The sequence below is a fragment of the Marmota monax genome, unplaced genomic scaffold (assembly GCF_021218885.2).
Source record: "Marmota monax isolate L192 unplaced genomic scaffold, Marmota_monax_Labrador192_F-V1.1 WCK01_AAM20220418_F8-fsc00368, whole genome shotgun sequence".
Taxonomy (NCBI): Eukaryota; Metazoa; Chordata; class Mammalia; order Rodentia; family Sciuridae; genus Marmota; species Marmota monax.
The window spans coordinates 100,034-113,177 of record NW_026695118.1 but is presented as its reverse complement, the minus strand read 5'-3'; the positions used below and the strand labels follow the sequence as shown (position 1 = coordinate 113,177).

Sequence of the window (13,144 nt, the reverse complement as noted above, 5' to 3'; positions counted from 1 at the left end):
CCATTCCTGGTATCGAAACCTCACTGTGGTCCCACAGACACAACCCCCACCGGATCAGACACACTCTGAAGTTCTAACGTCCACTCCTGGTCAGCACAGGCCAGAGGAAGGCATACTGGTGGTTGGAACCTCTAGGAAGCAGGACTCACTGCAGGCCCGACCCTCTGGAGCTGCAGATAAGCACCGCCCCGTTGGCCCCTCTGAGGATGGCGAGGTGGGGCTGCTCACCACGAATCAGGTCAGAGGGGCAGCGTCTGCTCAGGACAGCCTGGCTGCCCTTGGCTTTCCAGAGCCACCTGCTTGCTTGAGGCCAGTGCAGGGGCTTTACTCTCTGCCCTCAGCAGACCCAGACCCCTCCCAACTTCCCACAGGCCTATCTCAGAGAAAACCCCAGCAAAGCTGGGCAGCAGCCTGGCTTGGAGGGTGCCCGCCCTGTGGGAAGGAAGCTCAGACCTGTGGCCCCCAGCTCTAAAGCAGAGGTTGCACTGACTGCCAGAGGCCTGTGGCCAGGGTGGGACGGGGCACTCGGGAAGTCTCCCCCCAGCCAGCAAGCGAGCCTGGAGCAGAGGCAGAAGCTTCCGTCCCAGGACTGCCCCTTGTCCAGAGCGGGGGCGCAGGATGCCAGGTCCTTGACCCAGAGAACCAGCTACACACGAGGACGTAAAACCAGGGGTTTCTTTATTGCAAAGGTACAAAAGCAGTCAGAGCAGCGACGTGTACAGCAATAAATTAGGTGGTGGCCGTGAGATGGGGCGGGGTGGGCACGGGGCACAGGTGCGGGTCCACAGCATGTGATCTCCTCTCAATAATTTATATCATGGGGAAAGCAGCAAAAAATAAATATTGAAATGGAACTGCGGCTGGGAGGCCAGGACGCGCTGTGCGTGGCGTGTGGAGGGAGCGCCTGGCCACCCAGGAAAGGCAGAGCCCACCCTCTTTGGGAGGTCTGAGCCACAGGACAGAAAACAAACCCACAACAAAGAGGTCCTTGTCTTTTTCTTAAATAAAAAAAAAAAAAAAAAAAATCATATATTAAATCGTGACAATAAAATTTCAGTGATCTCAAAGGAAAAGCAGAATGTGCCACTTCCTTCCCTGGCCCTGTGCCCGTGAGCATCCTGGACGGAGGCTCCCTGGGTGGTGATGGAAGTTCTGTCCACCCTGGAGGCCGAGTGTGGGGAGCTCCTTCTCTAGCACAGCACCACAGGCCAAGAGTGGGAAGCCACTCAGAGCCAGAAGCCTGCCACATCCCAGAGATGTGACAGACCCCAGGGCTAGACAGAACTTGCAGCTGCGTGGCCTGCCCTGGGGGCCACCCACCAAGCATGGTGCCTGCTGGGGCTAGGCCTTGTCCCCAGGCCCAGCACACACCAGAGGAGGCAGCACACTCTCACCCCATCCAACACAACTCTGCACTAATTAAGATCTACAGTATCAAACTGGAAAAAACTTATGAAAAATCTGTACGATAAAATGTGTATATAATTATATATATATATATATATTCTTTTTCTCTTTAAATATTTCCCATGGCCCTATTGATATCCAATATGGATTACCTACCATGGCTATGGTATCGACAGCTTCAAGTGCCCAGCAGAGCCTCCTGCTGAGGCTCCAGTGTGACCCCGCATAGCTGGGCGGCAGCTTGGCCAACCCTCAGCACTGCACTGGACCCAGAAGAGGACCAGCCGCATGGTGGTGCCACCAGAGAAGCCCTGACGCTTTCTATTCACTTCTGACAGCAGACTCAGAACCACGTCGCAGCCCTCGGGCCGCCCGTCCTCGGCCCTCCCTGCACACAGTGCGGCAGCTTGCTGGGGTACAGGGCAGGCCAGGAGGGAACTGGGAGTGAGGGGCGCAACCCCCTCACTGCCTGTCATGCACAGTGGCTTCCAGTTGGCAGCAGGACACAGGGCTCATGCTCCACCGGCTCACCCCAGACAGGGGTGTCCAAGCCAACTCCTCTTGCCAAGACCCCAGTCAGAGGAGGGTGCCCTGCAGCAGTGCTCTGGGAAAGGAAGTCCCGGAAGGATCCCCAAGATCATGAGCAGTTCAGAGCTCCATGAAGAAAGAGCAGGTGAAGGCTCTGGGTGATGGTCCAGCACCAGGGCGCAGGGACCCACCTCTGCCCCAAGCCCGTCTAGGGGCTCCTGGCTGACCTCAACACAGAGGCAGGCCCGTGAGGAGTTCCCTGCAGTGCCCTCACCCCCATGCTGTGCTCTCAGGCCTCCTTCATGTCCCCGGGCCCCATCTCAGAGCCTCGGCTCCATCCTCACCCCCCCACTGCTCCACCCCACCCAGCAGCAGGAAGCACAGTGGTCTGTGGGATACTCCACCCAGGACATCAACTGACACGTCTATGTCCACCGACATCCCTGAGGCCTCCACTCCTCTCCAAACCACACAACCCTTCCCTGCAGGCCTCGAGATCTCCACCTTCCCCACCTCGCTGAGCACAGCCAGCCAGAGGCAGCTCTAGGGAAACCAAGATCTGCTTTCCAGCGGCTGATGGGATGCTCCTGCCCTCATCTTGTGAAATCCAGGGATGGCCAGCAGGCTGGCAGAAAGCCAGCCGGCTCTGCCGGCTGGGCCTTGCTGGGCAACCACCTTGGGTCACAGAGCACAAGGGAAACTTCACAACATACACACAACTCTCTGCACACATACTGGACAGGCCTTTCTGACATGACCCCGGTGCTTCTGGTGTACAGGCCCTGTGACAGTAGGCCCGTGGGGCACAGCACTAGCACACAGCCTCTCCCATCTCTGCTTCCCAGGGCACGGGCTGGGTGTAAGGGCTAAAGCTCATCGTAGCACGCTTCAGTGGGACAACGGAAGACCAGAGCTGCCTTCGAGCTCCCTCACTCCCCCCAGGGGCATCCAGAGCTCAGGGAGGTCAGCACAGGGTGCCTGGCCCAGGTGGGAGCCATGGCAGGACGGTGTTAAAGGCTGCTTGCAAGAGGAGTGGAAGATGAGCCCCACACCCAGCCACAGGGGCCCCTCCTGCTGGCAGACCCTGCAGGGGACTGTGGGGTCATCTCCCACTGACTCTTGAAACAGACCCATCTGGAGAGGAGGGACAGGGCGTGAGGGTGGCGTGCACCTGTGTGTGCATGGGCGGTGTGCAGTGCCTGGCTCACAAGAGCCTACTCTTCATCTGGCACCTCGCTTGTCCCCACTCTCAGCCCCGAGGGGTCTGCAACGACTGGTGTTTCGAGTCTGCGCCAGGACTCTGGGCAGGCACGAGGGACGTGCCGCCTCACGGCCCAAGCAGGCACTAGGACGCGGCTGAGAAGGGCACAGAGGTGGAGGAGATCTCTGTGGACTTGACGATGGTGATGACGCTGGTGGTGGCCACCTTGGTGGGTGTGACAGGTCCGCGGGCCACAGTGCGGGCGAAGGTCTGCAGGGCCTCGTATTTGGAGCGCAGGGCGTCCAGCTCTAGACGCATGCTGCTGTTCTCGCGGGCCAGCTTCTCCACCTCCTGCTGTAGCTCCACCCGCTGCCGCTCCAGCTCTTCCTTCTGCGTCACCCGCTTGATGCGGCAGCTGGCTGCGTAGCCGCGGTTCTTGAGCGTGCGCCGGCGCTGCTTCAGGCGGGTGACCTCCTCCTTAGTGAGCCCCCGGAGGTGCTGGTTCAACTCCCGCACTGACATGGACACCAGCTCATCATCACTGAGCACCGGGGCGTTCTCGCCCGCCTCCTTCTTGACCTGCAAGGCCACAGTGGGTCAGCACCAAGCCCCTGCAGTATCCACACCTCAGCCTGCCCTGCAGCAGCCCGCAGCTGATTTGGGGCAGCAGAAAGACCCAGCAGTAGCACCCACCTGTCCTCTATCTGGGGCTAGTCCCCCTGCTACAACAGGGACACTGTGCACAGGACGCAGCACCACAAAGCCACACCAGGCAGTCCTACTACAGCTGCTGCTGTCACTGTGATAATTTAGGAAGGATCTCAACCAACCCTTCCAGGGTGAGGCTGGATGGCTCACTCTTCCCCTATCACCTGCACATCGGCCTCCCAGAGTGACACTGGGGTCTGGCCAGGCAGGGCCACCTCAAGGGAGCAGGAACCCCAGAAGTGGAATGGAGGTGCAGGGTACACACAATCTCAGTTCTGCATATGGTTCCCAAGAGCCCCAAACATGAAGGCCGACCCAAGGGCAGCCTGTCACAGAAGCTGAGGGCCCAGGAGGCAGCAAGCACCAGCAGAGATGGAGCCGGGTCACTGAAGCCGGAGCACCCCACCCACTGGAGGCCACTCTGCCCAAGCCTGGTACTGGGAATTCAATTCAGGCAGGAACAGGACCCACGAACAAAGCCCCAGTTGGCAGGCATCTACCCCTACATCCCCAGTGTGTCACCCACCTCTGTTGAGAATGTTCTCCCAGCCTGTAGTCCCCACCTATTCCCAGGGACAGGGACTCCCTCACACCCTAAGGGCAAATCTGAGAAAGGAGGAGCTTCCAGGTCAGGAGGAATCTTTCTTGTGTAGTGCCCAGGACAGGGATGGCTGCCCAGGGCTGCCACCTGCCATACCTTTAACGCCTTGTTGGGCTTGGGATTAGTCGTCATAACCCGGGCACAATCACCAGGACGGAAGTGCTGGGAAACTGCAACTGCAGAAACACAGAAGAGCACAGAGGGCGAGTGGGTTAGCCCTGGTGAGCTCAGGACTGCGCACCGTCTCCCCGCAGTAGGCTCCCAGGAGACAGCCTGTCACAGTGCCCCAAGAACATCCCAAGGGGCTGCCCCAGCCCGTCTGCCCAGGAGGTTCCAGTAAGACCCAGCTCGGCTGACACTCTAGCCCAGCTCACAGAACAGCCAGGATTCTCAGCCCCAGGCCCAGAAGCTGTGTGGCCCCTTACTGCCCCCAAACCTTGCAGGTGCTGGAGCCCCCAGGACGGGGGGGGGGGGGGGGTGAAGCCCGGCACTGGCAGTTGTTGCTTCCTACCCCCACTCCCCTCCCACCTCACAAGATGTTGGCACCAGTGAGGTACAAGATGCTAGAGCCAACAGAACACAGACCAGTCGCAAAGCTACCCCCAAGAATGGCCATGTCTGGACAGTGTCCCTGCCTGGCAAGAGCTCTGGCTGATTCAGACCCGCAGGGAGAGAAAGGGCCCTTTCAGAGAGCTCCTGCCACTACTGAACCTCATCCTCAAAAGTGGACAGAGTAGAGCACTTGCCACCTCTCCCCAGCCCCACCCAGCCCGCCTGTCCCTGGCACCTACCGCGCGGGGAAGGGAACTGCAGCTGTGACATCACCACCTCAGCCTGGCTGCCCCTAGTCTGCACAGGTGACTCTGGGGCCCCAAGGATGGGTGGGGGCTCCTGAGAAGGGCCAGAGATAGGAGGTGAGGAGTCATGGCTGCCTCGCAGAACTAATCAACTGTCTGGTGAGACTTGTCCCCGCCAACCGCCCTTCTCATTTTAGAGTCTGCATTGTGTCACACATTCTAATCATTCATGAAAAACCCAGCCAAAGCATCCCAAGCATGATTCCCCTCTGATAGTTGCCATGACGACCTTGGGAAGTAGCCAACCCCTGATGGTTGCCATAGAAACAGAGAAGCCCAAAAGCAATCATGACTTCAGGTCAGGCCTGTGTGAAGACATCATGAGGTTGTCAGACAGTAAACAAACTCATTCATTCTAACCCCAGAAGAAAGGGGAGAAACACAGGGTGGCCACTGGATGGGCCACACCCCCACATCCACATTCTAGGGATGAGTCGAAGCAAAAGCAGAGAAACATATGGAAAAGGGGTACAGAGGATAGACTGGGGCTGGATGGTGGGCGACCTCCACTGCCCCTCTCCCTGCAGACCTGGGTCCTGCCACCCTCTAAACAAGAAGCTGCTGATGAACACAGGATCCACGCTCTGCGCTAGACACCAGCAGCCTGGTGACTCCAGCTGCTCCCATGGAAACTGAAGTGGACAGCAGGGGCCAGCTGGGGAGCCTCAGGTAGGCTTGGGGCTCCTCTCAAGGGAGGGACTGAGGGAGCACCCTGACCCCTTATAGGCCCAGGCCTGAAATGGACAAGCAGCAGCTCAGGATGAACATGGAGGTAAGAGCTGCTCTCCAACATGACTTGACCCATGATGTGAGGGGGCCCGAGGCATGCCACCCCCACCACCCTGAGCTGGGTGACAGAGACACGGGAGAAGCCCTGGGCTCTGGGCACCCTGTAGGGCCCTGCAGGACCCAGGCGCCTGGGAGCTCCATGACTCCATGAGAAACTTTTCCATGCGAGGGAGGAGGGACCAGGCACCTCTTCCAGCAACTACAAGTCAGTGACATAACTATGCGGTGAGTCACCAGCTGTTTACAGAGCTGCTCACATTCCCACACAAGGACGCCCCTCCCACCCGTATGGCACTAGCTGGGGCCCCTAAGGCCAGTGGAAAAGGAAGGTGCTAGGGAAGGGGCCTCTGGTCAGACCCACAGGTGACGTGCTGTGCTCCGCAGGGAGCCGAGGGACAGACCTTAACCCTAAGGAACTGCCTCCCATGACCACAGAGGTGGGACACCAAGGGACTAGGATGTGCAAGACTCAGTCTCCGGGGAACCACACCCAGAGAAGTCAACCCCTTCCATGATTTGAGGACCCTTGGGTGGCCAGATAGGTCGCTCCGACTCCATCTGCCAGCTCTGAGCCTACCACAACCACCTCGCTTGCCTGTGGGAACCCAAGACCACTGAGAGAAAGCAACCAACATGGGTCCCGGCTCAGGCCCTAGGGAGGGACGCAGGGAGGGGGCTCTGAATTCCAGAATCCCTTAGTCCTCAGACCTGCCATCTTAAAGAGCACTGAGGACGGAGGAGATGCAGACAAACCCACCCTCTTCCCAAGAGGCCTCTTCCCCACAGAACAAACCTCGGCTCTTCATGGGTCACTTCCTCAGAAAAATGAAGGAAGGAAACAAAGGGCCCAGGCTGGGCCCAGCAGGGGACACTAGACCCCACCTGGGTTCTCCCCCACCACCACACCTGCACCCACTCCTGAGAGCACCAGGCCCCTCCCAGGAGCCCAGCCCAGCAGTCCAGGCCAGGGGATAGGCTGGGGGTAGGGTGCAGGCAGGAGAAGCCCCCCACCCTGCACCGGCACCACACCCACACCTTTTCCCTCAGGCAGATGAGGTCTGCCCCAGGAACCTGGTTCTGCTGGGGAAACCTGGATCCTCTGTTGGGATGGTTCGGCCAATGTCTGTCCACATAAAAGGTGAGGACAGATGGGCTACAGGTCAAGGTTCTGCCCTTCAGTCTGGCGCCAGGCACAGGGGCAGCCCAGGCATGGTGCTTCTCATGAACCCAGTCCACGGGTAGGCTGGTGCCTCTGCCCAGCACTCACAAAGTACACCCGTGCAGTACTGACCTTGAGTTGCTTTAAACATCAAAGGCAAGAAAAATGACAACTGGCCTTTGGAATGAGGTTCAAGGGAGAGTTTTACTTTGTTTTGGTTTTTTGCAGTGCTGGGGATGGAACCCAAGGCCTTGTACAGATCAGGCAAGAGCTCCACCCCTGAGCTGCACCTCCAGTCCCAGGAGAGTCATGTACATGTGAAAGACTTTGCAAAACAAGTGACTTAAAAAATGCTCTGAAGGGGCTCTGTAAGCCACTGAGAGCCACAGGGCACATCTCCTGAGAAGACTCCTTTCTGAGCCTGGGCTAAGACTGTAGGCAGAAGGGTGTGCGGAGCCCACAGGAAGCCCCAGAGAAGCCGTCTTCCTGGCACTGGGGCCCAAGGCAGGCCTCTCTTGGGCAGCTTCTGGTGAGGGTGCTCTGGGCCTTCCATCAGCCAACAGCATACAAGACCCCATGCCCTGAGCTACTTGGAATTCTAGAAAAGTCACCTGAGAAGTTCAGCAGTCAAATACTGGGCCTGGGGGTGGGGTTTCTCCATAAAGTCAGGCAGCTGGCCAACTGCACTGGTCTCCATTCCCCCTGTATGCAACCACTTTCCAACCTAGGTGGGCGGGCAGTGCTCCGGGGCCACATCCCAGGACAGGCAGCTGGTCAAGAAGGCTCACGTGGTGGAGCCTTACCTACCACACACAAAGTCCAGGGTGGATTCCAGCACCGCAAACAAATACAGGTGCACATGCAGCACCTTCCAGGTGACTACTAACATTTAAAGAGTTATCAACTGTACCCATCTATATTCCCTGAGGGCATGCCAGCCACCCCTGGTAGTGTCCAGACCACAGAATTAGGGAGCCAGGGTGGGGAGCCCTCCTATTTCAGGATAGATCCAGGCAGGAGGCCGGAAGGAATGCTGCAGAGGATCCAATCCCAGCCTGGGCGTCCTGGGGGGTAGGGCAGGGTGGCTTATCTCAACAGCTCAGGAAGGGACCTTTCAGAAGCAGATCACCTCACATTCTAGGGATCATTCTTTACTATTCAACTTCCAGCTGCTGTCCCTGGTGCCCCACTGCTCTGACTGCACCTGGGGACATTTACATCTTCAGACTTCCCAGCACACAGTGAGAAGGACTGGCCTGGGCCTGCGGGTGGGGTTTTCTCCATCAAGTCAGGTGGCTGATCAGCCCCAGGGAGGCTCCACACAGTTCCCAAGGGTCCTGATGCTTAAGGAGATAAATGACTAGCCAGGACCCTCTATGTTACCCTCTGCTGGAGCTCAGATGTGAAGCTGGGTGGGCTCTAGGTAAGACACTTGTTCTTTAGGGGTGATGTGACTACAAGGCCAGGCCCCTCCACTTTCAGCCCACCTGAGGAGGAGGGGTAAGCCTTTCCTTTCCTACTCTCCAGAGTGGGAAGGAGGTGCAGTGGCCCGCTGTCTGAGGAGAGCAGATTCAAACTCTAGCTGGACACAGCAATAGCCCTCGCTCTCCAACCCCGGCCCTGATGGGTGCAAGTCCACAAAACCTGAAGCCACCTAGGCCACAACTACCCCCTCGCAGGAGCTGGAAACACTTCTACAAGCACCCAAAGCAAGTGCCCTTCCTAGGAGCCACAAGGGAGGCAGGGCCTACATTGCACCAGCACCCAGTGGGTGCTTATCAATAGTGCCAACCAATGGTAACCCAGCTGGTGCCACAGAAGAGCTAGTAATGGCCCAGCCCACTGAAGACCAGGAAGCCTCCACTGGCCCCTCCTGCCCTAGACATAGCCCCTCGGTGTGTAGTACTGTCCTGCAGCCTGGCCCTGGCTGGCTGCCCTCCGGCAAGCCACAACTGTCTGCCCGGCTCAGAGGACGTCTGGTCACCTTGTGCCTGCAGTCACAGGAAGCTGTGTCATCCCAGCTACATCCAGAGGTGACTCAAGCCAGGGCTGCAGAGGCTGCAGCTACATAACACGCCCCCTCAAGCAGCCCCCACCATTATGCCCCTCACCCAGCTCACTGAGTAGTCCCTCTGCCACCAGCTCCCCTTAAGGGTTCTATTCTGTACCCAGTCATTCTAAGGCTTCAGCCAACTCCAGGCTGGGCCAGGGATGTCCCCTGGGAAAAACCGAGGGCAAAAACCTGCCTTTCCTCCCCCCAAACCCCTCCTCCTGGTTCTCTAGCTTAGGTGATGACAGTGCCCCCACATCATCAGGTGAAATCATCCCCAAGTCCCGCTGCTCTGTCTGCTCTGTGACCAGGGCTTGAGGACTAGTCCTCAAGTTCTCCTGCCCACACCCTGCCTCCAGCTCAGGCCCTGGCTTCTACCTGAACACAGCGCTAGTTCAACAGAACCCCCAACTTTGATCCTGGTGCCTCAAACACAGTCTCCCAGGCAGGTGGAGACCTTGAAGTCCTTCTTGAGCAGCTAATCCCTATCTGTCACCATCTCAGCCCTCCTCTTCTGGCTCCCAATAGACCCTGGCTGCGCTGACCACAGTTCACTCCCCAACACACTTCTTCCAGAAAGTCCTCCTAGCTGTGTTCTTTGGGGCAAGCAATCACCTTGGAACAAGAGCTGGTTCTAGACCTTTCTGTTGACAGGCAGACCTCCTCAGTGCACGGAGAGCTCCTGGCAAGCAGGGAACAGATCTTACCTACTTTAGCTCCCCACAGGGCACCCAGCCATTAAGAAAGGTCTGCTGCATATGCGGCAGGTGGGCTCCAGCAGGGAGCCTGGGTAAGGTGTTCATCCGACCCGCCCCCAGGGCACCAGAAAGCAGCACTGAAGAGCAGACAAGCACGTGACCAGGCTGACTCTGACCGGGGCCAGAGAGGGATGTCTGGTAGTTGCAGTCCCCTCACCTACAGTGGGAGATGCGATGGACCGTGTGTGACCACTCAGGTTCATTCCTACCTGCTCTGATATTCTACAATTTTCAGATAACACTTTCAGTTTCCTTAAACCATAAGAAAGAGGAAACACGGGGTCTGTGACTTATGAAAAGCAAAAGTGAATACGGAGCCACACATCTCCCATTAGCTGGGACAGGGAGGGTGGGGAACGCAGTGTGAGTCACTGTTTACTGCTCTCAGGAGCAGCCACACAGAATTCTCCCAGCTGGCCGGATTTCCATTTCCCGTGTGGACAGGACCTGAAATCCAGAAAGCCCAATGCAGAAGACTCCCGCCTCAGCAAAGTCCAGGGCAGAAACAGGCACAACTTCTCCTCGTCTAGACGGGGACTGTAAACAAACCCTGGAGCCATCCCACAGCCCCAAGAGTGAAAGCTGCCGAGTTGTGGACAAAGAATGGTTGGTAAACAGTCTTCCTCCACAGCAGCATCTAGGGCGCTAGGGAAAAGGCGACCCCTGGAAAAGTTGGCTTCCCAGGGACCCTCTATCCAACTCCCATTTCAGCAACCACCTGGAAAGTACGCAACACTGGACTTGGAACTAGTCCCTCTGACCTTGCTGGTCCAAATATAAAAGTAAATGTGCTCCAGGGGAAAGCCCAGTTTGCTTTTTGCCTTATTAAATATTCTGCTTTGGAATAAAGAGAGGGCTAGTTTTAAGTGATAAAAGCAGGTCCCCCTCTGCCAAGGTCAGACTAATTGAGCTGCCTAAGGAGGGAGTTCTCATGAATGGTGCTGGCGACCCATAGTGCACAGCCCCCCTACCTCTCTGATCCCACTCACCTGATACGACTACTACCTTAAAAAACAACAACAACAACAACAACAACAACAAAAAACCCTCCCTGCAACAGCTTAGGAGGCTGAAGCAGGAGGATCTCAAGTTCAAAGCCAGCCTCAGCAACTTAGTGAAGCCCTAAGCAATTTAGCAAGACCCTATCTCAAAATACAAACTTTTAAAAAAGATTAGGGATGTGGCTCAGTGGTTAAGCACCCCTGGGTTCAATACCTGGTACCAAAACAAAAATAAAAAACTCCCGGCCCCGAAAACACCAGGCTTGAAGAAGTCCAGCTCCAGGGTGCATCAGATCTTGCACATACATTTCACCAAGATGCCCTGTGCAATCCCAATGTCACTCATCAATGCTAATAAAGGGGTCCTAGAGCCCATCCTGGTGGGTAAAGGGGAAAGATATAGCCACAGACTTCTACCAGGCCATGTGGAAGGATTAGGGTCTGCTGCTTCCTGGGGCCAGACACCTGTCAACTGAATGAATGGTTAGGTGCATCCAATTTCTGCCTACGCTACCAGCTTCATGAAAAGCAACCCAGGGCACAATCTCTAACACAAGATCCAAGAGCAGGGAGCTAGCTGCCAGCCTTCCTAGACACAGGCTGCTACCCCAATAGGGCAACTTGTACGGAGCCAAAGTGCCTGCACAGGGTGAGGATGCCAGGGAGTACGGGGCCAGACAACTGGCTCTTCCTAAGGCAGACCTAAGACAGGCCCCAGAGACCAGAAGGCTTTCTGTGACCTGTGGTTTGCTAGACTTGCCTCATTTCTTGCCCCTGCTCCCGGGCTCCCCAGAAGTGCGCCCAGGCCAGCCACAGAGTAGACCATACCTATTGACTAACCCCACAGGAGCAGAGAAGAACGCCCACGAGGAGTTGGAGGAGACCTTGGCCCCTGACCACACCTGAGGAAAGTGACGGAAGCAACACGCGGGCCAAGACTGTCACCTGCCGCCCTCCCCACCCATAGCTTCCACATCGCGGCCTTCCTTCCGGCACCCCTGGCAGGTCAGCTGATTAGCGAGTGACACCAGCCACCAAGGCCGCCGGAGACCGGCTGGCCCCTACCCACTCAGGAGGCACGTGCACCCTGCCCTGGGCGCGAGTCGCGCCACTCAGGAAGTGTCTGAGCGCGGGCTTCCCCGCCGCGCGGCAGCTGCAGGTGAGCGGCGGCCGCCGCGCTCCTACTTGTGCCGGTAGTGCCCCGGTGCGGGTCTCGGGTGCCTCGGTACTGCGGAGCCCCGGTCCCGCCGACGGCCGGGCGCCACGGCCGGGCTCGGTCCGGCGGCACGTGCGCGGGGACGGAGGGCGGTCGTCGGACAGGTGTGCCTGCGGGTCTCGGCCCGTCCCGGCGGCCCCGGTGCCCAGCGGCCGTGACTCAGCGCCAGGCCGCCCGCCGCCCCGCGGAGCCGCGCGTCCCGCCCGCCCCGTCGCGGCCCGTCCCGCGGCCCGGCCGCCGCCCCTCACCTGGCCTCGCGGCCGGGGCGCGGCGGCTTCTCGCGGGCACGCGCTCTCCTCGCCGCTTCTCGCTCTCGCGCTCCCCGGGTCGCCGCCTCCGCTAGCGCTCGGGCGCGGACTTCGCGAAGAACAACAAGTACCCAGCGCCCGCCGCCGCCGCCGCCGCCCGCCGCCGGCTCCAGCTCTGACACCGCTTCCGGGATCGCGCGTCGGCGCGCGTCAGCGCCCGCCCCGCCCGCAGGCCCCGCCCCGCCCGCAGGCCCCGCCCCGCCCCGGCGCCCGGCCTCCGGCCACGCCCATCAGGCTCCGCCCCCGCCTGCCGCCGGGCGGCCCCAGTGCAATGTAGTCACCGGCCAGGACTCGCGCTGGGACTGGCACCTGTGCCCACCTGTGTCTTCGTGGTGACCCCTCCCGTCTCCAGGCGCGCCCTGACCCTGCGCCCCTACCAGGCTGGGGGATGACAGGCGAGCTCCAGGGACCCCAGGGTGTCTACACCCCACAGTTCGCAGGCACACACAACCTGGACATCATGTCGTGCCCCGTACCTAAGAGACACACACCCCTGCCACCCACTATAGTTCTAAGGACAAACCACGCGGAGCCTCGGCTGCTGAGGGTTCCTAGGAGCCT

The 13,144-nt window shown here is 58.7% G+C and overlaps 1 protein-coding gene across 2 annotated transcripts; it reads right to left on the bottom strand.

The window, feature by feature from the left end:
• Positions 1-661: 661 nt before the first annotated feature.
• On the bottom strand, positions 662-12,702 carry Mafk (MAF bZIP transcription factor K). 2 transcript variants are annotated; one of them, XM_046428156.2, is made up of 3 exons: positions 12,524-12,702; positions 4,542-4,621; positions 662-3,715 (listed from the first exon to the last, which is right to left on the bottom strand). In XM_046428156.2, the coding sequence occupies exons 2-3, from the start codon at positions 4,575-4,577 to the stop codon at positions 3,281-3,283; spliced, it is 471 nt and encodes a 156-aa protein (XP_046284112.1). In that variant the 5' UTR covers positions 4,578-4,621; positions 12,524-12,702; the 3' UTR covers positions 662-3,280. The 2 variants fall into 2 exon arrangements, with proteins under 2 accessions (XP_046284112.1, XP_046284111.1); XM_046428155.2 differs by lacking the exon at positions 12,524-12,702 and adding an exon at positions 5,237-7,080.
• Between the last annotated feature and the right edge of the window lie 442 nt (positions 12,703-13,144).